Source organism: Leptonotus elevatus, chromosome 8, assembly GCF_054856555.1.
Source record: "Leptonotus elevatus isolate MCC_2025b chromosome 8, RoL_Lele_1.0, whole genome shotgun sequence".
NCBI classification, from domain to species: Eukaryota; Metazoa; Chordata; class Actinopteri; order Syngnathiformes; family Syngnathidae; genus Leptonotus; species Leptonotus elevatus.
In genome coordinates this window covers 13,227,864-13,252,158 of record NC_141246.1, presented here as the reverse complement: position 1 = coordinate 13,252,158, position 24,295 = coordinate 13,227,864, and the positions used below count along the sequence as shown (strand labels likewise).

The window sequence follows — 24,295 nt, the reverse complement described above, 5'->3', positions numbered from 1 at the left end:
AATGCATATATTTTTCTTCATTTTATTATATATATTTTTAAAGAAGTTCTATATGTAAAATTATCCATTTAGCACTCTTTTTTAATATAGGCAAACAAAGTGATCTAAATGAATTATTATTAGAAGATGCACATTATAACATTATATTAAATTTGACCACAAGTGTACCAATCTACAGCTCTGTGTGTAAGACAAAATCATTTCTAACTGAAGGAGTTTGTAGATATGAGCTTGCTAACTTCAGGTTGTTTTTATGGGGGTTGTTCATATAATTTCTTACATTGTGTCACTGTGCTTTTATTATATGTTTTTGGTGAAGTGCTCATTGTAGTCCACACTGGAAATGCTTTAAAGTCATACTGACAACCCCAGTTTTGTTAGTCTTGAGTCACAAACCGTGAATAGGCTATGAGGTTCAGTGAGTGACCCATGTGAACATTAAGAGTAGCCTTCTCGTCATTATGGTTGTCTGTATTCTTAAAAGAATGCGTTCGCTATTGTTTCAGACATTTTAGTGGATCAAAAATTGGTTTCAACATAGAAACTCTGGCTTTCCTCTTACATACCAGCGGGGATGACGTCAGTCCTTCAGCCGCCAGGAAGTCGAGATCACAGTCAGGTCTTGGTAGGGCGTGCTAAATTAGAGCTGCATCAATACCATAGGCTTGCTGCACCTTTAAATTACGAAATATCCTGGCATGCGAACTACTAAAGAAGGCAATTTTCGTGTGTACATGGAATTGTTTTACCATATGGTAATTTTAGCCACAAGGCTTTTTTTATATCAGGGATTCATTTTAAATGAGCATATTGTATATTATTGTTGTCAAAAAAGAAGAAGTATTTAGTCCGATATATACGAATACAAAACACTTTTAAAGACACAATGGATTAAACAGACGAATCGTATGATGGATGATGATGTACAATTCAGCACAAGATGCTCAATTCATGATGACGTCCCACGAGGCTCATGTTGTTGTGGATCGAATTAGTGAAATGAAACCCATCTGGCGTGCATGATGACTTTAGATCAACTTGATATTGGGCTTTGTTACTGTGTTTATTTGTTTTAGCAACAAGGCCTTATCCTGACCTCAGGGCCAATCTGGCTCAACAGTCGTCTATCTGGCAGGAGACAACTTGGCTATAAAATAGCTTTTTTCTCTCTCTATTTCTGTCTGTCTCAATTTGTGTTCTCATTTCACAAGAAAGCTCTCATCTTTGTGCACTGCTGCAGCTCTCACTAACTTTTTCCTTTTTTTTTTTTTAAACAATGCAGTTAGAAAAACAAAGAGAAACAGCAACTACCAGGTGTATGGTATTTAAAAAAGAAGAAGAAGAAGAAAGGGGAGGGAAATGACCAACAGTTGAGTGTGGGAACTGTCTCGCATCAAAAAAAGAAAACAGGAAGTGGAGAGGAATGTAATGGGATGAGAGCAAAGGAGCACCCAGACCACCAGAACTCCCCATAAAACGACACAGACCTTGCTCTTACACGGGTTTTTCACTCCGCTGTTATGTGGTTGCTGTTGTTGCTGTCTCGGGCCAGATGCGTTTGTTCATTCAGTGAGGCCTCGTGAAGATGTCATTGTTTCGCCATGACAGTGTTTCATTGTGATACTCTGCTAAAACCAGAACATGGCAATGCAAAGCCTGGAATGTCAGTGAATGCACAAATGTGAGAAATTTTGCCATGACCCGCAATGTTGTCATGTGCTCCGGGTGAACCCAATGGGAGCAGGTTTTGCTTTGCCACTAAGAAGTTATAATAACGACGACTATGCACTCAAAATACAGGTTGAGTACCATCCACCCTATGATGCCGATCAACCTCAGATTTTGTTAGAATATTATTATTATTATTATTATTATTATTATTATTATTATTATTATTATTATTATTATTATTATTAATATTATTATTATTATGAGGCTACTTCATTTTTAAATATGTGGCCAAAAAAAGTTCAATGCTTTGATTCTGGCTGCACCGAGCTCTATTTGGGAGATCTGGCAAAAGTTACAAGAATATGTAGATGTCTCGCGCGAGGTCACACGTGATAGTGGTTCGACCTCCATGTTCTTAAATTGACGATTCCAAATGCTATGACCTTTGTTTGGAGTATTTGAAGTTTAGTGTTGCTCCGTACAGTATTTCCTCAGTATTCACAAGGGACCGAGCCATTGAGTCCAAGTCCCACCTCAAAAGGTGTAAAATTAGCTTATTCTCAATTTGTGGGTCGGGGCCTAAAAGTGGGTCACAGAGCTATTTTGGGTGGGTCGCGGACAGGTATAAAAAATTTGCAGGGATTCCTCTGGTCACATGATATAGACATATGACATTTTATTGTTACAGATGTTAAAATTAAGAATAGCTACATTTTTATTTGCAATTGTTCATCAGTTTCTCAATAAGGTGTGTGGTTCTTCCTCTTCACGTCTACTGAAGTGGGTCACAACAGTTGAGAACCAAAGCTATACATGTCGCAAGATCGACGGCCAGGTCACTATGTCTTCTAATAGAGAGTAAGCTAGCCTGTGTAAACGAAGCCCCTCCCTTCACTTCAACTAAGTTAATTTGCACAAAGATGGCGCCAAAGCAATACTTTGTCCTATAAGCGCAGAAACAGTGAATAGGTGAAAATTTGTGAGAAGTGAATTGTCAAAATGTGGGGAAGACGGTACTACAGACCGGATTGTATCATTGGCTACTTATTGTATTGCAATAGATTTTAATCACATGTTCACTCCACACACATTAAGTAAACTCCTACCACATTCAAACATATTTATGATTTGTACTTCTTCACCTACATAATTGCAAGTAATTCCTATTAATGAATCACTCTTAGGAGCAGATGGAGACTGGGCTCACATTCAGACGTGGCCACGCACCTTTGCAGCAACACACAATCTAAGTATCTCATTGTCCTATGAGCTCATACCTCATAACGTGTTTTAACGAGTTCTGTTTACAGCGATTGTAACAAAATTAGTTTGGTGTAAATGAGCCAGCCCTGTGATATCATTTGTTTGTTGCCGTCTTCGTGTGAAAGGAGGCTCAAACTGTTAGTCATTGTTACGGACAATCAGAAGGAAATGAAAACATGTCTGACTTGAGTCTAACAAGGGCTTTTATCATATTAAAGATTAGAGAAGGGCGGAGTTGTAAAGTGAGGCTTGCCTTACTAGAGGAACACCACCTGGGGTCACTGTGACGCTTTTAATCACTATTGAATGGAGCACTGAACATGCAGTGCAGGTTTATTGGGTACAACACAGCTGTTGTTGTCGTCTCTTGGCCCACCATTGTTTGCTATTAAGCAAACAATTATTTGGGCTTAAGTAATCACAAGGCAAAACAATCAAAGCAATAAATTGCATTCTATTACCTTTAGCTTCAGCTGTAAATTACAGCTATCATCAAATGAAAACTGCTTTCAATTAGAAAGGTTTATGTTGTTAATAAAAAAAAAATAAAAAAGGGGGGGGGGCTTTTTTGTAAGCATGCTATCCAAACCTGGATTTGTCATGGTATGTAAGTTCTACATCCATCATTCATATAATTGAATCTCAATTGGGGGGAATTTACCGTAACACTGTAGCCTTTCAGATATATTTTTTTATTTGTATGAAGTATGTTTCAGACAATATGTCAAACCTCAATATGACACAAAAAAAATGTAGGAAGTTAAGACATTTTCTGCATTTATTCAAAGCTATTCAAAGTAAAAAAGTTTTTTTTTTCCCCAAATTTCAGTTTCAAATATACTTAGCTTTAATATCAGATTAAAAAAAATTTTTTTAATTGTATTTTATTTTTTTAACACTTTTATAGTATATGGGGTGGCATGGCTCTGTGGTAGACCATATGTGTCAAATTGCAGTCCTCGAGGGCCGCAGTCCTGCAGGTTTAGGAGGTTTTCCTCTTCCAACACAAGCTGATTCCAATCAGCAGGATCGTTATCAGGCTTATGCAGAACTTGCTGATGAGCTGATCATATATCAGCTGTGTTGGAGAACGGAAAAATCCCAAACCTGCAGGACTGCGGCCCTCCAGGACCGCAGTTTCACACCTATGTGGTAGACTCCCAACTCCCAACTCCCAACCGTGAGGTCGTGGATTTGATCCTCAGCCCTTGTGACGTGACATGATGATGTTGAAGGGTCCTTGAGCAAGACATTGAACCCCAAATTGCTTCCATGGCAGCAACTCACCACTCGTGTATGAATTTTTGTGTGAATGTGAGGCTTTGTAAAGTGCTTTGGACACTATATGGTGTAGATAAAGCGCGATATAAAAAGCAGCTCCTTTACAAACACAGAATATAATATGACCATGAAATATATTGTGGATGTCGACATCAACAAATATTCTTGTTTCATCTTGCTTATATCTCTTTGAAATAATGTTCTTTCAGCGAGACCATGCTCGTCTGGATTCGATGGTGCTGCTAATGATGAAGCTGGACCAGTTGGACCAGGAAATTGAAAATGCCTTGAGCTCCAACTCTTCCATCGGCAGCACCCCCACCCTCCCGCGGCGAAGACAATTGGTACAAAGCTGCAGTTTCAGGCTTAAATATTTTTTCTACACACAATAAACAGTTCACAGATACAATTTGCTTTTCGGTCGGAATTAAATGTTCAAACTGCGCATGCTATCAGTGTCTTGAACTTTTTATAATTCAGTGTAGTAAATTTGTTTAGCACAGTTTAGTTTCAATTAATTTTCTGTGCAGTACAATTGCATTTAATCTTTAAGAGCAGTTTATTTTCAAACATTTATTAAATGCAATCTTTAGTTAATTTTGATTTGCAATACATTTTAATTTCATCATTATTACAATAACATTGAAAATATTTTTTAGGAATGTGAATAAAACCGCTGTCTCGGCATTGATGAAGACTTAAGCCCGCTATGCTAATATTGATCATGATAGTGGTATTTGGGAGAGCTAAGTATGTTTTTAGGTGTTCTTGGTGTAAGAATAAAGACACACTGCCCTAATCGTTAATAAGAATAAAAGCAAGAATGAAAATGCAAACAATAATATTTGAGTAAGTGCAAGGAAAATCACAGACATTATGTATTTTACTGATGCAGGACTTTGATTTGGGATCTGTACCAGTAGCATCACACATGCAGTATTCTCGTGGCCCTGCTGCTCCAGCTACAGGCACCCCAACAGCCCTTGGAGCAAAACCTAAGAGTGGGGTAAGTCAGTCTTTCTAATCCTCCTGAAAAAAAAAGGTTTGCATGAAAAAATATAAACCTCATTATGACAAATGTTATGATGATTTTGCTAACAGGATTTCTTATTGAAAGATGTTTTTAATCATTTCATCCATTTTTTATTTGTATTGCCCTCCCTTGGAGTCGTGTTTAGTCGAAACAGATTCCCCGTGTAATGATTTTGACTAAAAAGAGCAAACGGACTCTTTGTGTTCATGCACTTAGTTGGAGTGAAGCTTCCAAATGTCGGATTCTGCCAACAGTGAAAGCTTAGCCAAGCAGACGTTAAAACTCTATAATTAGCCGCTTCCAGAGATCTAGACCCATTCGCCCCAACAAAAGGGGTCAAGGGGTCCCCGCGAGTTGAGACACCAGGAGAGGGGAGTCACGGGGGATGCACTTCATGTGAGACGCCCCTCCTCAAAACCCTTTTGCTTGCTCACTTAATGACATTGTCAACCTTGCTTCATCTGCAAAGCAAAGTGAACCCAAAGCAAATCATTTAGAATGTGTTTGAAAGTATAATGTCGGTTCCGGTTCTTGTGTGCTATATAGCAAATTATGCATTGAAATGCTTCTGTTGGTGGAAACAATTTTTTTATCAATTTCCAGTATTGTCTGTTGTGATTCCGTGCTCAAATAGTACTACTTAAGTTTTCAAAGGGCGTAGGCTAATTTTAGACTAACCATGGTATGCGACATACGAATGACCTATGATGTTCTATGTATGTGGACAACGCTTCCCACAGTTTCTTTTCTTAAAGTAATCCCAAGGTAACCCGCTATAAGCTCGGGTAAACATTGCTTTCACAATAGATTTTTTTTTTTTTTTTTTTAAATACAGTTGAGACCCTATGCAGACCCCTATGGAGTCATTGATGCGAGGCAAAAAAAAAAAAAAAAAAGTGACGCCCACTTCATCTTTTTAGACAATACAAGTCATATCCTTAACATGATATAAAGATAACTGGTGACATACACTGCTACTGTTTTTTATTCTGATAAATCAACATTGTTTTTGTCCCTCTTTGATCAACTTATCCTGACTGGATGCATCACAGCAATAAAACTATGGGCTAAAAATAATGACGTTTATAATCTCTTTGGCAATGTCATGATGCCATTTTCAAAATCATGACATGCGAGAATGTATTCAAATATTTTTTTATAGTAAAACCCCATATACACTATTTAACTTAAAATATTTATAAACTCCAGGTAGCTACTCTATAGGTAGCCTACACACTATCCAAGTCAAGCTATAGGCTCTTGCGGTCCTTTTACAAAACAACCTTTATTTTTGGGAACACTATTGAGACAAACAGCACTTGGTCTTAGTTCATGTTGGCACCTGAGACATTTTTTTCCAAAGTCTTGTGCCAGTTTTGTAGAATCTACTGGGGAAAAATATGTATATGTGTGATGATTTATGGTTTGGTCACTGGAGCCTGGGTGAATTTGCATTAGCATTCCTTCCATCCCGTGCAGGGATAACTCATGTTTGTGCTATTGCTGTCAACCTTACACCCACTGGTCTGTAACACTTGGGTGTGATTGTACCTAGTACATACCTGCACCATTCTGCCTTTTATGTAACTAAAGTGTGGAGTTGGTGGTATGTGGCTGAAGATGTTTTTGATGAGTGACAATTCACACATCAAGCTCGATATCACGTACCGTATTTACCGCTGTGGGTGGAAGTGAAAGAGATTATCAGCTGCTTGCCAGTATGCCTATTGTTAGGTGGTTGTTATTCTTGTTTCCAATTTGTGGCTAATCTGGAACGGATGTTGTGTCACAGCAGGTGCTTTACTCTCAGTGTGCAACTGCTATTTTTGACCTGAGTGTTTTTGTTGGCAAGTTTCTTTTATTTACTTAGTGCAGCAGGTGTCTCTTATTGGTGTTTGGCTCACATTCTTGTCTTGCAGCAGGTGGGTTTAATTTTTTCCCCATAATCTAATGAACTTCGTTTCCACCGTACGCATTTAAATTTTTATATATATATATATATATATATATATATATATATATATATATATATATATATATATATATATATATATATAAATTGTCCTAAAATGCTTCTATCATTGAGAAACTCATTACTGAACACTTCTATGAGTAAGGTCACCATTAAAGTACCATTTACAACTATCACAGACTGAGAGAGCACATAGCATTATGCTATTTATCTACAGTAATCCTTCTAGGTATCGTGGTTCAAAGATGAACTGGAGCCTATCCTGGCTGACTGTAGGTGAGAGGCAGGATGTATTGGTATCAAAACATTTCAGTACTCAGCAATGGTATTATGTATGAGAGCATTTTAGTTCTGTGAATGAGAGTGTTTCAATAGTACCGGTTAGTGTGGGAGGTAATCCAGGTTTATGTGCTAACCATGTTACACCATGCTGCCCATAGATTTGTAAGATCGATCATCTTAAGTCATTTAAAATGTTAAATAAATATAAAATGTATCACTTTCCCCCAATTGATTCTGAAACTAGAGCTGTCAGATGATTAAATTGTTTAATCAGATTTTTGACTTTTGATTTATCATGATTAATCCTGAACTAATTTGCCCCCAAAAACGTATAAATACGTTCTATTTGAAATATTACCTTGCTCCCAAAGAAGTATTTATAAAAAAAAAAGTAAATGTTTTTTTATGCTAGAGATGGCTTTGATGCAGCCAGCTGAATTGAAGAGGGACGCTTGAAAAATAGTAGTTATTACAAAAATGGCCGGCAGGTAGCAGCAGAGTATAAGAGATCAACCAGGGCCATGTTGCAAAAAGCTATTTCCCCCACTGTTTGAAACAGACTTGTGAATAATGATGAAACTAATGTTAATTGCTGCAAAACAGAAACAGATAAAAATATACTTTTTTTCTGATGAAAGAAGAGATTAATCTTTTTTTTGATAGGTTCCATGTTTTTATAGCAATAGAACACAATATTCAATTATATTCACAATACATGATTAATGCGATATTTTTGTGTGATTAATCAACGAGTTAGCACTTTAACTTTGACAGCACTATCTGAAACATTAATTAACTGGTTGTCTTTTTTAAAAGTCACAATAGTATATGGCTTCTACACGTAATCATCACTGTCAAATTCAAGTTACGTGTGGTTTAAGAGCCATTTGTTTTTTTGCATCTATTTTTAGGGGTCAGTGGCTGCAGAGGATATGCCAAGCCACAGAGGCGGGTGGAGGCTGCTGACCCCTGACCACCTTCCTCTGAATGTTACAGACGGAAACAACATATCAGTCACCTTGAGTGCTGAGCTTTCTCACTAGCAAGGCATACGCGGCATTCCTTAAAGAGATGTGCCACTAAACAAGGCACGTACTGGCTGTCAAATTCAGTAAGGGGTGTTTAAACCAACACTCTCAGATATGGTGACAAGTACTATTCTATAGCAAGCCTCATCCTAACATTCCATAGCAGGGGAACTTTTGACCCCTCGCATTGGATCTGTCTATAAAATCCACGACACAGCGAGCAACGCGGCCACAGCGATGAAGGCAATGCAGAGGATTTGGCAGCCTCGGTGGTCTTCTGGAAGCTGCAAAACTGACTGAGTGATAATAAAAAAAAAGATGGGTCTCATTGCTCAAACAGGTTGAAAACTAGTAAAATGATACTAAAAAGTAAAAATAATACAGTACAATATACTGTATTTATGTATTTTAAGTGAAGCCTCAAGAATTGATACAGGCTGGCAGTTTCTAATTTTCAGCGTATCTGTAAATGTGCAGTGCTCATTCGCACGGTGTGTGCTGTAGAGTCGCCACTCGCCAACGAGTAATTTTTCCGCAATGATCCACTTCAGCCACTTTGGCCGAGTCGTGTGTGGCAAGTATAAGACAATGCTGCTTTTGTCATCTATGTTGGTGGCGTTGTCAGAATTTCATGGTGAAATCGGAATCTCGCGAGTTTCCTGTCTGGTCTTTTATGTCTTTTGGCAGGAGGATTTGTTAGAGATATTTTTATTTCAATTTGATGAGTACTTTCCTTCTTGTCACTAGGTTATGTATGTGCATGGCTCTTTATCTGGCTGTAGTTAGTGGACAATAGAAGAGCTATGGTTTGCGTGCTAAGGTCGCAAGCAGATCTCTGCTCTGCCCTTCCTCTGTTCCGGTTTGGTTGCCTCTAAGTCCCCAAACATCCTTTATCCCGACCACACCTCCTCAAGGTCCTGAAAAATGCTTAACTTTGCTGCCTTTCCTTTATCTCTACATGCAAACCATCTCATGCCTGTTGTTAGGTCAACAACGAGTGCGTAGCTCTGAGATGGTAATGTTAGCATTTACTTTGCTTTAAGGAGATATGAATCCAACCACTTTGCCTGGAACTGAATTCCAGTGGTTACTCTGGCCATGACGGCCACTTTGTATGGTGTCATTGTCCCCAAGGTCACTCCTCACTCGGCTTGGCAGAGCTGTAATAAGGAGACAAATACAGACCTGAAAAAAAAAAAAGGCTAGTATGTGATACAGGATATGGAAATTGAACTTCTCAACTCTCAAAAGGAAATCATGTTTTTCCGTTTATTTCAAGATTTGAGCACTTCAGGAACGGGAAGGAGACTGTGTATACATAGTGGATTAAAAGTCACTGGACTCTTTATTAGGTATAATCAAAGATCTTGCCTTAAATGCTCAAGTTGATAAATTGGCCATGAAACCCATGTTGCATGATACAACCACAGTAATAAACATATTTTTAAATTGATACCTCTGTTTCTTGACAGGCAGACTGTTGGATACAGCTCCCATGTTGGCTCTCACTTCAGCAAAGGTGGCAAATCCAAGTCCAGAAAGTAAAAAAATCCTGCCACAGTTTCACTTTAGCCCCAAGTCCTAGCTAGCAAGTTAGCGAGCTCCCCAGGAGCTCATTTACCTGCCACTTGAGTAAAAGCAGCTCTAGCTAAAGCCAAACTGTCGCAGGGTTTTTGCTTACTTTACTAATTTGAAATTGTTCATATCAGTATTTGTTTACTGGCCACTCTGTGTGTGTTTTATGGAATGGTGCTTAAATCACATCCCAAGTATACTATATTGACTTACTGTTTTTACAATAAATCACATGTCAACGACTATGCAAAGACATCACTCTGCTACTTTGTTGCTAGCAACCACAAATTGGTTCGCAGTGAGTCAGTGAATCGAAGTCCACGTTTATTTAATAACTGAGACCGTAAAAATTAAATGGAATAGTTACACAATGATGTACATGTTGACAGTAAATGTTAGGGATGACTTTAAAAGGCAGGTATCTGGAAATCCCTCTGCAGCCTCCAGGTAATGAAGTGCAATAAATCCCAGAAGTGACAAACAAACTGGCACACACCTACACATTCATACACATTGTGGTTTCTGAGAGTTGCGAGGACCTTTGGGGCTTTCTGGCACTCTCTAATGAAATCCGAATCTGTTTCATTGCCCTGTAAAGTGAATAAATTTAACATTACTAGGAATTGCGTTAATGGTGCATTTTTTTCACTTAATGTTGGGGATCATATTTTAATGCTGCATTGGCCGATGTGGAGCGCATCCACAGGCTTTATTTACTGGACACTTTGCACACCTACTTTCAAGCTTCCATTGACATTGTTTCACATTATTCACATTATAGTATCCTTTTCCTGGCTGGCTTCTGGCCCAACTGCCCCTCACATACTGCTAGTTTGTAGCCGACGTTTCACATTTGGTCAACAATGAGGTAATCCACCATGGATTACGACATCCGTGATTGGGTCAGTATTCATGGCACTAATGACACCCCGCAGTTGCCTACTCATGTGGGGAAGCATCAGCCCTATGTATTTACATAGTGACTGAACATGGTGCTTTCCTAGTTTCAAAGGCCTACTTTAAACCCTCAACTGTGCACGCGTCGCCACAAGAGCTTCCACGTAAAAAGGTCTTGACAGTAGGCACAGTGCATAAAGTCACTTCCCTGTGCATCTTTAGGTTGCTTCTCACTCTCATGACTGCGGGTCCGTGTGCACATTTTCCCCTGTTGATAATGCCATCAGCCGCTTTTTACACTCTCGTGACTGCATGGGAAAACGGAAGTCTTTTGTGACATCCCATTTGTGAGCTGTTTTACATAAGGCTTTGAACAATAACATTACTTGATCTTACTAAGTAAAATACTATAGAGGTTTTTTATTTTTATTAATTTTTTACTAAAACATTTTTTTTTAAATTGAGGAGGCAGTTCAAAGAGATTAATTGCAGATGATTTGGGATTATTAACTCATTAGACGGCTATAGACGTAAAAAATTCATGTGAACAATTTCTATTTGTTTAACATTTTTTTCATTTAATTTCATTTTTTCTGAAAATCTAGGAAAAAAATGTATTGTACATTTATAACAGATATAAATATGTGGGATAAATCGTGAGTCAACCATTGAAGTCATGCTATTAATTATGATTAAATAAATTAATCGTCTGACTAATTTTTCATATATATATTTTTAAATTAGGGGCGTCAGGTTTTCATACTCTAGTTAACAAAAGTAGGGGGAAAAAATGTTAAACTGATAGAAATAGTTCAAATGAATTTTTGACGTCTATAGCCGTGAATGGCAGTGAATGAGTTAAGATTAAGATTTTTTGAGATACAAATGTTTTGGGTTACAAGTGTGGTAATGGAATAAATTAAAGTCATATTTCAGGGCACAACTGTGGTTCCTAGATTACATTTAAATTGTGCATGCACACGCACGCACACGCACACGCACACGCACACGCACACGCACACAGACCCCCACACGCACACACATTTTTATGCCATAGATGCTGAAACATGCACTGAGGAATGTATTTAAAAAACTGAGGTACAAATGAGGAATAACTCTTTCAGACTTTTGCTGCAGGGCTTTTTTGGCAACTTTGTATTTAAATTTGAGTTGCTAATTTTTGCCTGCTTACATATTCCCTTGAAGCTGATTTACTTGAATTAAATGTAATTGTCTGGATACATTAAAAAAAAAAAAAAAAAATATATATATATATATATATATATATATATATTTTTTTTTTTTAAGACTAACATTCCTGTTTGTAGAAAGTGTATACCCCGCAGTTAATTATCTACTGACCTAGATATCTTAAATGAATTGCTGGAGTCAATGAATAGTCTGAATTCTTATCTTATAAAAACAACAACAACAACAACAACTTAAGTAAATGCAATAAAGTTTGGACCCAGCTATGTCTAGCCTTCCTCCGAAGTCAGAGAACTGCTCTGGTGCCACTGTCATCTCCCCAAGTAGGCAAATGTAATCCCTCTGCGTTGTTAACCGTCTCTGTTTTCTCCAAATAAAGCCAGTGGCTAATTGACAATCTGGCATTGTTAGTGCAGTTGGGATTATGTGGATTATCTCTATTAACCCAAATCATTCAGTCACAAATTCCACCTGGTGAGTGGGAAAAGGTGATGTGTTTGGTTTCGTAACATCAATGCTGTCATGTGACTAAAGCTTCTGTGCCTTTTAATTTGATAGAATCAATCAATCTTGCATTCTTTCCCATGGTTTAACATTTCAAGTATTGATATAGAGCCAATAACCAAACACCAAAGCACAATGTACAACCCCTCACAAAAACAAACAAAAAGGGCGTGGGAACATATTTAATGGATAAATGTTGAGCCGCTACTAAAGTGTTCAGTGGAAACAAAATAATGCAACTTTGACATGACATCATTCAAATTATAAAGCAGTTAACTAGATATTAATCATTTACCTTGTGCCATCTGCCTCTCAGTGATGGATATGATGAGTTAGAGCGTGTGCCTTTTCAATCCGAGACTAGTCAAAAGTTACTGTCTCACCCGGGGATGAATTCCAAAGGCAGTTCAAAGCATATGCCTCAGGGGCCCAACAATAAATCCCAATTGGACACTGCCTCAACCAGAAGCCTTTTTCTTGCCATTACTCTTGCAAACAACGTTGTGTACGCATGTCATGACTCTGGACCACAGCTTTGTATCCATGAGCCATTATTATGTCTATCTGTAAGAACGTGAGATGCAGTCAGACTCCATTTTCTGCCCCTCCGTCATACAATCCATGTTATTGTACCCTATCGGGCTAATATTTTGGTCAAGGGTACTAATGCAGTACTTTTGCAGGTACCCACAAGCCCTTGAAGAACAACAAAAAAGGGGGCACTTCCTGTATTCTCTTAATTTCCTTAGTGCATGCATATACTGAATGCTATTGGGGAACGAGTGTGGGTGATTGAGAAGCACACCGGAGGCTGGGGGTTCGGTGCATTGCTCAAGGTCACGGTGGTTCTCAGGAAGTCACTCAGCTGCATTCCTCAGTCCATAAAGTGCATTGTTTTTTTTGTATCTATGTTGGCCCCAAACTCCTCCCACTGCTGTTTTTGATAACAATTATCAGTTTGAACCAACATCTGGACCCTCACAGTTGCGATTACAAAAGTTATCGCATCACTTCCTGTTGACGCTCCAACTGTGACATATGGAAGCTATCAAAATGTGTTAATGTAACGTGGAGGGTGAACGTATGAGTGAAGGCGAGCAGGTGGGTGGGGGCAAGAAGTGTAACATGAAATTGTTTCCCACGTCGCCCTGCACATGTGTACGTACGTGGGCCTCGGCACAGCATAGGGAATTAAATTCCTCTAGAAGTGCAGGGAAATAAGAGGACATCATGCCAATAAAAATTTAAAAAAGCAATGAGCTCCAGATAACATCTCAAATAACTCTGTACAAGTGTGCTCATGTGCTCCCACCGACACACACACACACACACACACACACACACACACACACACACACACACACACACACACACACACACACACAATTGCCCTCGGTCGCACGTACACACTTTTACGTTATTTCTAGTACTGGAGCCAACAGCTTACCTGAGCCATCTGCATCAATTTGTCCATTTGTGTTAAGCGGTAAAGAGAAAAAGGTTTGGGTTAGCTTGAGCTTCCCCTAATCCTTGGCCAGCACGACCATGGGTGGTCACACATATACACACACCACAGATGCACAGCAAGCGGGGGGGGGGGGGGGGGGGGGGGGGGGGTTGCGAGCTTAAGTTATGGTGGACTAATTAGGTCTGTTTAGCAAGAGCAGTGTGATGACTAGATTTACATGAGTGATTATCTTTTGGACAGAGACATAGAGATTCAAAGACGATATTATTGAAAAATACAAATTTATATCGGTATCTATCTCTAAAAACAGTTGGGTCAAAAATAACCCAACTATGGGTCAAAAATGGACCGATCTTCTACTTGGGTACTTTGAGTCAAGAAATGGGTCTTAAACGCAGAAAGTTGGGTCAAATTGACCCATAAAGTGGACAAGTCCATTTTTGATCCATTATTGGCTTTCTTTTGACCCAACTGTTTTTAGAAATGTAACACGTGACTCCTTCAGCCAATATTTGATCTGGCCTTCATTGCAATTACACCAAATGAAACCTCAACAACATCTAACGCACATAATACATTGACATGGACCCAGCATTGGTTTATCAGTCCGGCACACATATTTCTCGGTCATTACGTACACACACGCGTGCAAAGCAAACATACCAAACCTCCTGTGCCCCAACACAACCTATTTCCAGTAAATTAGCGGCAGTAAATGAGGCAGCTGACGCCTGTTGCTTTGCAGCTTACAGCTCCCCAGTGGACACCTGACACGGCCCCAAACAAACCCGGCCCCCGGGACCAACCTGCTCTGTGGCACGTCGGTGGGAAATACGGGGTGAAAATCAAGAAAATATGCGCCCACGGTGCTATGAAAACACTGGTACTCACTGGTACCCATTCATCCGCATTCCTGCACGGCTCTGCAGTCTCTCACATTTATTTCGCTGTAATTGCTATTATGAGGGAAACAGAGTTGTGTGGAGGGGAGATTTTTACTGTGCAAGTGACTTCATGGGTCAATGACAGGAACCCGTGGTGTGGTGTTTACACAATAGCAAGGACACACACTGTTGAACTGAAATGTCTTGTTGGACACAGACCTCCCATATGGAGACCGTTATTCATTCCCGTTCCATCTTCAAGCGCCCAAATGTCCAAATGTTGTACAAGGTCATTTAAGTATAATATTGTCATTACTGTCATCACCTTTTTGTTGATATGCTGGAAGAAATTTGATGGTTTTATGTGTGTGTGCAGTGTCCATTTCAACTTAAACTTAAGTTAGCAACATTCCCTGGCTGCCTGTTAAAATGCTACCAAACAGTTAAAGGGGAAGTCAACCCCAATTTTCTTTTTTTTTTTTGGGGGGGGGGGGGGCAATAATATGTTCTATGCAGCCCCACTGGTCTAAATACGGTATTCTGGTTAATATTGTGTTCGTGGCATATGAGTTGAGCAGCAGCATCCGTCACCTGTGTTCTGAAGCTGAGCTGTGATTGGTTGTTACCTGAGAGCTGAGCAACATTGATGTCATCTTCAGTCAAGTGGCAAAATGGCCGCCCCCTGAGATTTTGCTTCATAACTCTTCATTCCATCCATCCATTTTCTTAACCGCTTATTCCTCACGAGGGTCCCGGGTGTGCTGGAGCCTATCCCAGCTGGCTTCGGGCAGTAGGCGGCGTACACCCTGAACTGGTTGCCAGCCAATCGCAGCATATAACATATTATTGTCAAGAAATGTTTAAGGTTGACTTCCACTTTAAGGCCAAAATTCAGGTCAAATTTGAAGACAAAGTGATTCTCCTTCATGCTGAAAGGTTACGTGGCGGGTGGGGATGTTTCTGTCATCTAATCGCTTGATGTTGGACCTCTCACAATAACACAACCATAAAAGTCCCTACAGGTGTTTTGGCACTGTATAACCACTCCCACCACTCACCAGTAGCACCGCAGGAATGACATAGTAAAATACAGTTTAAAATAATGAACAGTTTTTGTCAATCGGCGTATTTTTTGTAACACCACCGTATACGGTTTTAGTCTGCTATTATTATTTTTTTCCCCGGTTTTGCTCTGGTCTCTCATTTCTCTCTATATGTCACCTCACAAGCGTTTTTAACTCCGAGGTAATTTGCAATTAATTTTTATAATACAGCCAACCACAGTATTATTTGCCACTCACCTGTTTCACACAAAAACTGTTTCAACAACATAAAAAGCTGTAAAAACATTTGCTGTTTTTGGAAAAATGTTATAGCCCTGATCTTATATGTGGAAACAGTACCATATTGATTCTATTCCATAACAAATTTGTAATATATAAATTGAGAGTAGTGGTTATGCCTGTGGTCACTCACAATGTTGTGGTTTACTTTTCTGATTCCATTAGAGAGGATTCCTTCTGTGACTGTGTAAATGTGAGCTTGAACGGTCGTCTGCGTCCTATGATTGACTGGCGACCACTCAAGGGTGTCATCCACCTTTCACCCAGAGTCGGGGGGTCAAAATTAGTAATATTTTGTCTGGGCACACACACAAAGGAATGTAGCAAGGACGTTTTTGGGCTAACATTATTTGAGTCTAACAGCGGCTGTAATAGCACTGAACATAAATTTGTCTCAGAAGTTACCTCACTCTTGTTCTGCTTATCCTGGTGATTTAATAACCGTTAAGTCTCTGGCTCTCCCCTCGGGCCTACTTTTGGGTCTTTAGTTGGCAATTAACTGTAAATGTAACTGTCCACAGAGTCATGTATTACTCAAAACACAGACAAACCCGGGGAGATTTACCACAAGTGATGGACCTGCTTTGACTTTTACCTAGTTTAGAACAGAAAATAATTCAACATAAATACAGTATACAAAGGCAACACTTTATCTCGTGCTAATCGGCTCACATCACATGTGCGAAAACAAGCCATGAATGAATGAAAGCAGTCATGGTATTCACTCTCACCAGCGTGTGTCACGCTTGTGTTGCTGTGGTGGTTCAGCATAAAGTAAGAGCTCTCTTGAGAATGGCGAAACAAAAGGCACATGGTCATAGTTGAGCTTTTTATTGTCTTCTTATTTGTTTCTGGTAGTAATCCATGCAGTATTTGTATTCAATGTAAATGATGATGTCTCAAATTATAGGGTTAGATAGGATATGATTCAGAGAGTAGTGTCGGTTGGGTTTGAATGAAGTTTTGCATGCTGTATTGAAAAAATGGCATTTAGTTATGCACTATGTATATATATATATATATATATATATATATATATATATATATATTTGTGCATGAGTGATTCAGGAGGCTTTAACACAAGACTACTTTTCACTGAAAATGGCAAACTACAACATACATTTTGAGAAAAAAAGATTTTTGAAAGTAGGTGTCCAAGTAGTGGCATTTAAAAAATGATTGCATTGTCATTCCAGTATAATAAAGGAGGATGTGTGCTTGCCTGCGTGTTATGTCTGGGCATGTGCGAGAATGTCACATGTCACACCAGTGGAGGTGGAACACAGTGCTTTAATCATAGCGGGTCCTTTTTTGCAGCCTATAGGAGCCAGCATTTTTGCACTTTTGTTCCTTTTTTTTTCGTTTTTCTTAACACTTTTCCACTTCTCTCTTTTTTTTGTAAACAATTGTCCGTTCGACCAGTAATCTATACGTTAGTGATGCTGGGTTCTATTCAAAAAGACACTGGCAGAACAGTTCCAGATCTTCTGTTCATGCTGACGATTGATCAATATGTAAAATAGCTTTTACCCTCTACCAGGTAACATCCACTCTAATGGAGTTAGATTACTTACTAAGTCTTTATTTACATGCCAAATATACACAGACATAAAGAGCTATTCAAAGGAGGATTTTTGTCTGTGAGTAGTAGTTGATGAGCACGTGCAGTGTTTTGTTGTTGTTGACATTACAGGAATTTGAGTCATTTTTGCAAGTCAGCGTTAACAGGAATCATTTAGACATCAACTGTTTCTTGGAACTATCAAAACATCAGACAAAAAAAAACATCTCATTCGAGATCTTATTACAAATAGCAGGAGGACACATCCATTTTGTAGTTTCCTTACAAATGGGGTAAATTGTATTGTAAATGTACCTTGACTTCCTTGCCTTGTCTGAGCTCTTCCATGGGAGTGTGGATTAAAACAGGTCAGGGTGTTGGGGTCAGCCAAGGAACCTGGGGTCAAAAGTCAGAGGCAAGAAAGACCTCTGCATTCCAACCGACTGCTGCCTACCACGCACTCACACACAGACACACGCACACACACACAGACACACGCACACACACACGCACACATGCCTGCACAATTCTTGTCTTTGCCCCAACATTATTTTGATGGCAATTTTATTTTAGTCCAAGCATGAACCATTACATTCCCAGAATGATGATGTTATCAGACAAGCCACTACCTATGTTATGCTTGAGTCAACAACGGATCAGAGCACATCTTAATGATGCAATATTTGTCAAGAAGTCTCTTGGGGTTTATAATCTCCGGTGGCCATGAATTAAGATTGTCCAATCTGGAGGTTTGTCATCGTTTGGCTATGCAGCAAAAAAAAACATATTTCGTTCTTCACAGTGTTGTATGTTACACAATGTTTTTGTTGATAGGATTTGGTTGTTAAGCCTCATTTTTTTTCCTTCTCTTTTTCAGAGTACTGCAATGCCAGAGAGGACAAAAGCAGGTCAGTGATTTTAGTGTGTTGATACAGCGCTTGCATTTGTTTAGCCACATACCGTTGGTGTGGTTTCTCATCTGTTCGAACATGCTTGTGTCGCCTTTATTGTTGACAAAGTGTAATTGTCTGCAATTGTCCTGATCTGCCTCAGTCTGAAGTCATGTGAGGAGCATTTGCAGTACAGTTCCTGATATCATTGTCCGACAATTGGCGTGGCGCAAGAGAGGGAAAAAGGGAGTGAAGGGGAACAGGATCTGGTCCGATGACTCGCTTGATCTTAGACTTGATAAGAACCCAGACTCATCTAGTGGACCATCTAGCCTGTCGCCTTTCCGAGATAAGAGCCAGACTGTTTGTCGAGCCTGATGCCCAAAACATTTGACCTGCATCTGTTTACCCATTCCAGTTAAATCTCACTCAGCTGCTTGTGCGATTATGTCAGCAATGAAAAAGTCAAAGACAATTCTTCCTGTTGGTCCAACAAGCATCCATTCATACATTTTCTACACTGCTTATCGCGTTAACAGTCATGGGGAGCTGAAGTCTATCTCAGTGAAAGGAAAGGAAGAGGCCTGCTAATAAAATCTTTTTAGGATGATTTGTGCAATCATTCAGTGATATTGTCCCGCGCAGTAGTCTTATTTGTGAATAAAATGTAATGACATCCACCACACATGGCCGCGGAGCGCCAAATCTGTCTGCCTGCGCCTCAATCAAATCCACCTAAATCGCGTTACACCACCTGTGTCACCACTTAGACCTGTTTTTCGCAAGTCTAAATCGAATCTTGTTTTTATGCCTAGCACATGGGCGCCTGTCTGCGAAAATAGGGTCAGCAGGGTCAGTCCTTATTATCAGAGTTATCCAAAGCATGGCTCATGCCAATCTTGTAAAAACTTTAATTAACTCATTCACTGCCATTGACGGCTATAGACGTAAAAAATTAATTTGAACTATTTCTATTAGTTTCACATTTTTTCCCACTTTTGTCAACAAGAGTATGAAAACTCTATATTAGAACAGATATAAAATTTGTGGTTAATCCAGAGTTAGCTATTGAAGTCATGTGACTAATAACAATTATAAATTTTACCCGTCTGACGCGCCAAATTAAAAAAAAAATCGTTTCTTTTTTTTTAATTAGGGGCATCAGGCGATTATTATTTTTTAAATTGTTATTAATCACATGACTCCAATAGTTAACTCACGATTAATCACAAATTTTATATCTGTTCTAAATGTACACTAACAAAAGTGGAAATAAAGGTGAAACTAATAGAAATAGTTCAAATGAATTTTTGACGTCTATAGCCGTCAATGGCAAAGAATGAGTTAAACACGGCCCTTATCAGAACATTACAAGGATCCACTCGCAATTTGCTTTATCACCAAAAACACAAAACTGAGATTTAAGATGTTCTTTTCTTCTTACATGCTTAGCATATGATGACTTACATTGGTTTTAGCATGTTCAGTAAACAAAAGGTGAAGAAAATCAAAGCCCACACATCAGTCAAGTTTTTGGTACGTGGTGGGAAAATGTCTTGCGAGCAGTCAGGCACAATGAAGGGTGAAAGGGTGTGTGATTTTACAGGCTTATTCTCCCCTTAAATGTTGGTTGAATTACAAATTATACGACATTTAGGGTATTCAGCTTGAGATGATCCACTTTATCTGTATTTAATGCAGCTACAAATTATCAGCTAAAGGGATTTGTCTCGAATTTGTTCAGCGCTACACCCACAATTATCAACTCTTATGACTTCCTGCAGATGAAAAGCCAGTGTCTTGACATTATGTCAAAACATTGCAATGCTTTACCTCATCCACTTGATGAATCAGCTTTAACTCATTCAATCCCGGCGACGCACATTTCATCTTTTAAGAATCCAGACATTCAATCCCAGGTGTGTATTTATATGTTTGTATTAATTCCACGTGGTAGAGTAAAGGAGGGTCTACAAATTGCCTGGCACTGAAATTAAGAACATTCCTTCTCTTCCTCCACTCTTTCAGCAGTCTGTTGCTAATGCATCAGGCCATCAAACTATGGATGGACGGACAAGCGGCTGGTGGTGGTCAGTGTTCATTAAATATCCCTCCATGCCCTCAGTCCTTTGGTAAACATTGCTGGCGAGGTGGTGCGACTTGGGGACGAGGCTTTCATATTGCCCCCTGCTGTTGCAAAGCCTGCTGGGAGTCCTCGCTCACTATTGCTCTGTCTCGCCTTGTAATTACTGCCACTTGCTGTGAAAGCCTTTCACAGAAAATGTGCAGAAGCTGTTGGTATGTCAGTTCTCATGGTGTCACCACCTTTTTATAGAGAACATTTTTTTTGCTCACAACTGAAGTTTGCGGAAGACATTAACATCAAAAGGGCTGTAATACTCTGTGATTTTACTTCATGTAGATCAGTCTGGCCTCCTGCAAGCAAGTTATGTAAGCCTCAGCGCCGCCTCCGTGTGATGGGGAGTATAGAAGGGGGTGGGGTTTGTGGGAAGTCAGTGGAGTTTTTGGGGTCTTGGTTGAGCACAAAGCCCAGTGTTCATTGTAGTACTTCAAAGAACCCTCTGTATCACCATTAAAGTCGCTGGGAATGACACATGTGTGACAGTGTTACATCACACATTCTGCCCTAAAGGCTTCCATTGCGCTCCCATGAGAGAATTGTTCATTCATAGTTCATTTATTTCTCTGTGACAACTGAATTTTAATGATCAGCGAGAAGTTCCAAGTCGTTTCGAAGTCCTGTACCTGTCATGCTCTGACACTCAATGTCTTCCCAGCAGTTGTGAATGTACCAAAGTGGGCAGTCAGTGACCAAACCATTCTTGTGCGCATGTATCATATGTATCTGTTGAGGAGGTTTTTATGGGGCTCCCGTGATGTTTGTCACAGTTGTAGCTTAGTAGTGAATATGGTCTGTTACACAATCATATAAGGACAGTAATGCTTACTTCCTTCTCAAACTAATGCACTGTAAAGAAAGGCAAGGCAATTTTGTTTCGACACAACAGTTAATGACACTCAGAAGTAACGAAGAGAGAACAAAAGCATCTTACAAAAATGCTAAAAGAACATACATTGACAATATTAAAATACATTATGTAGTTTTCTATAATAATGAAAAGAAAAAAACAAGAATTTAAAATGTTTAGAGGACCTTAATCCTAGGAATAAGAAAAAAGCAAAGTTTTTAACCTGACTTAACTTCTGTTGGCAGCTTATTCCATTTGTGTGGAGCATAACGGCTAAATGCAGCTTCACCATGTTTACTTTGAACTCTGGGTACCACTAACTGACCCAAGTCTGCAGATCACAGAGCCCGACTGGGTTTATAATTAAGTGGCAAATAGTATAACAAAATACAGGCACCTTTTAATCATAGGAAAATATTGTGTTTTTGTGGCAAGATATGTAATTTTAGATGTGTTTTGTGGCAGGACTCAACATTTTCATTGAGAGTGTCACTGACATGGAGTCATTCCAATCAGCTATTAATACTCAATACAATTATGCATCAAAACGGTCCTATATATATATAATTATTATGGGTGTAAAAGTATTTAGTACCAAAACAACATCAATCAAGCCTCAAAATCAGATGTAGCTTTCCAAGTCATACAGATGTTTTACACAAGGTATGATGGCCATAAAAAATGTATTTTCAATCTCTCTCATTTTCTTGTCAGCACCTTTAATATCAAATTATGTCATAACTGAACGTGTGCACGTCTTTAATTGCTTCTGAGCTTGTCAGCACCCATTTGAAAGATTCCTGGGATGCCTTTATATTCATCTTGGTTGTAGCTGAGGTTTACACAACCACCCTGTGCCGTCCTGTTCTAAATATAAACCAGTGGAAATGAATGAACAGAACACAACGATGGGCAAGTAACCAGCTGTTGCGTTTAAGGGAGGAGGAAAAAGGACACGCTTAAGAACCCTCACTTGTCCTGGATGAGTACCGGTACATTATTCTTGAACCATGAAGAACTATTTTGTCTTCAGACTCTCACTTTTTGTTTTGGTTTCCCTCAAGTCATTAGTCTCTAGTCTCACTAGTACCACGGAAGATTCCAGCATTAATCAGGATACAATTACACACTTAAACTTTTGATTACAATCACAATACAGACAAGAAGCATTCATTCAGTTATACTTTGTATCTCACAATTTCCACCAGTTAGTCTTGTTATTGTAACTGCATTAATGTATGTGGTATTTGAAGTAAAGACCCATACACAAAGTCAGTATAATCGATACAAATCTCAATGTTTAAACCTACTTTACTAGGACCAGGATTAGTGTTGGACATTCCAGTTCTGACAAAATGTTTCAAAATGTTGGTGGTTTCTGAAGGTGCGCCGTGATTGGTTGTTACCTGAGTCCTGAGCAACTGTGATGTATTTTTTAGTCGACAGCAAGTGGCAAAAAGCCCCCCCCAAGATGAACAAACAAAGAGAAGTTCAGATGATCCATCCATCCATTTTCTGAACCGCTTATTCTTCACAAGGGTCATGGGGGTGCTGGAGCCTATCCCATCTTTTTTCAGGCAATAGGCGGGGTACACCCTAAACTGGTTGCCAGCCAATCCAGGAATTTTATATAATTTCAATAAAAAAATAATCCCTCCAAAAATAATTGCAAATCTTTGGAATCAGAATTGAATCGAGGAACTGGAATTGTCCAAATTAAAAGATGGCCAACTCTAATCAGGATACAGAGATGTGATATTATATTCTGTGTTTGTCTTGGTAAACATGTTCCTTCACATCAGATGAGCCGCTGATCTTGTGACTGAGCATTATTGCCCCACCAACATCTTTTGGAATCCATAAAATTGGCACTTTTGCACACAAATTTACTCTCATTTTTGACAATCACAATAAAAACAATCACCATTCACACAGACAACCTTTACTTTGGCCCAATTCTGGTCTACTCTACTTTGTCCTTGCCTAAACCCGGCAGCAAATTACCCTTTGAGGACATTAGAGTTTTGAAAGATGAAATGAAACCCCAGTGGCCTGAAGCCAAGTCCGATTTAGCTTGTGACTGATGTTTGTTTTTCTGTTACTGTTCCTGCTTTTTTAGACTGCCTTATCCTACTTTTTTTTTTTTTTGCCACATATCCATAAATAGCACAAAACTCACTCACTGTCTTTGTGTAAGGTCACATTCCTGGCTTTCCTCATCAGTCTCACAGCCCCCCCGCCAAAACACTAGCCCCTCCTTCTCCCTCGCTCGCCTTCGCTTCCTGTGTGGAGAATGTACTGGTACTGTACACATTCCATTTATACAGTATTTCACACTTCAACCATCAGTAAATACATTTGCAGATGCAGGCTTAAACAGGAGTTTAAAAAACAACAACAACAACAACAACAACCCAGGAACCGCTTTGTTCCTCCTCTTGTTT

At 39.2% G+C, this 24,295-nt stretch overlaps 1 protein-coding gene across 1 annotated transcript in view; it reads left to right on the top strand.

Annotated features, from left to right (window-relative positions):
* dlc1 (DLC1 Rho GTPase activating protein) overlaps positions 1-24,295 on the top strand; it is an 85,466-nt gene that overhangs the window by 3,889 nt on the left and 57,282 nt on the right. Inside the window, exons 3-5 of the mRNA XM_086082379.1 lie at positions 4,425-4,559; positions 5,111-5,221; positions 18,849-18,879. Of these exons, the coding sequence (XP_085938505.1) occupies positions 4,425-4,559; positions 5,111-5,221; positions 18,849-18,879 (277 nt within the window). The remainder of the gene's footprint in view (positions 1-4,424; positions 4,560-5,110; positions 5,222-18,848; positions 18,880-24,295) is intronic.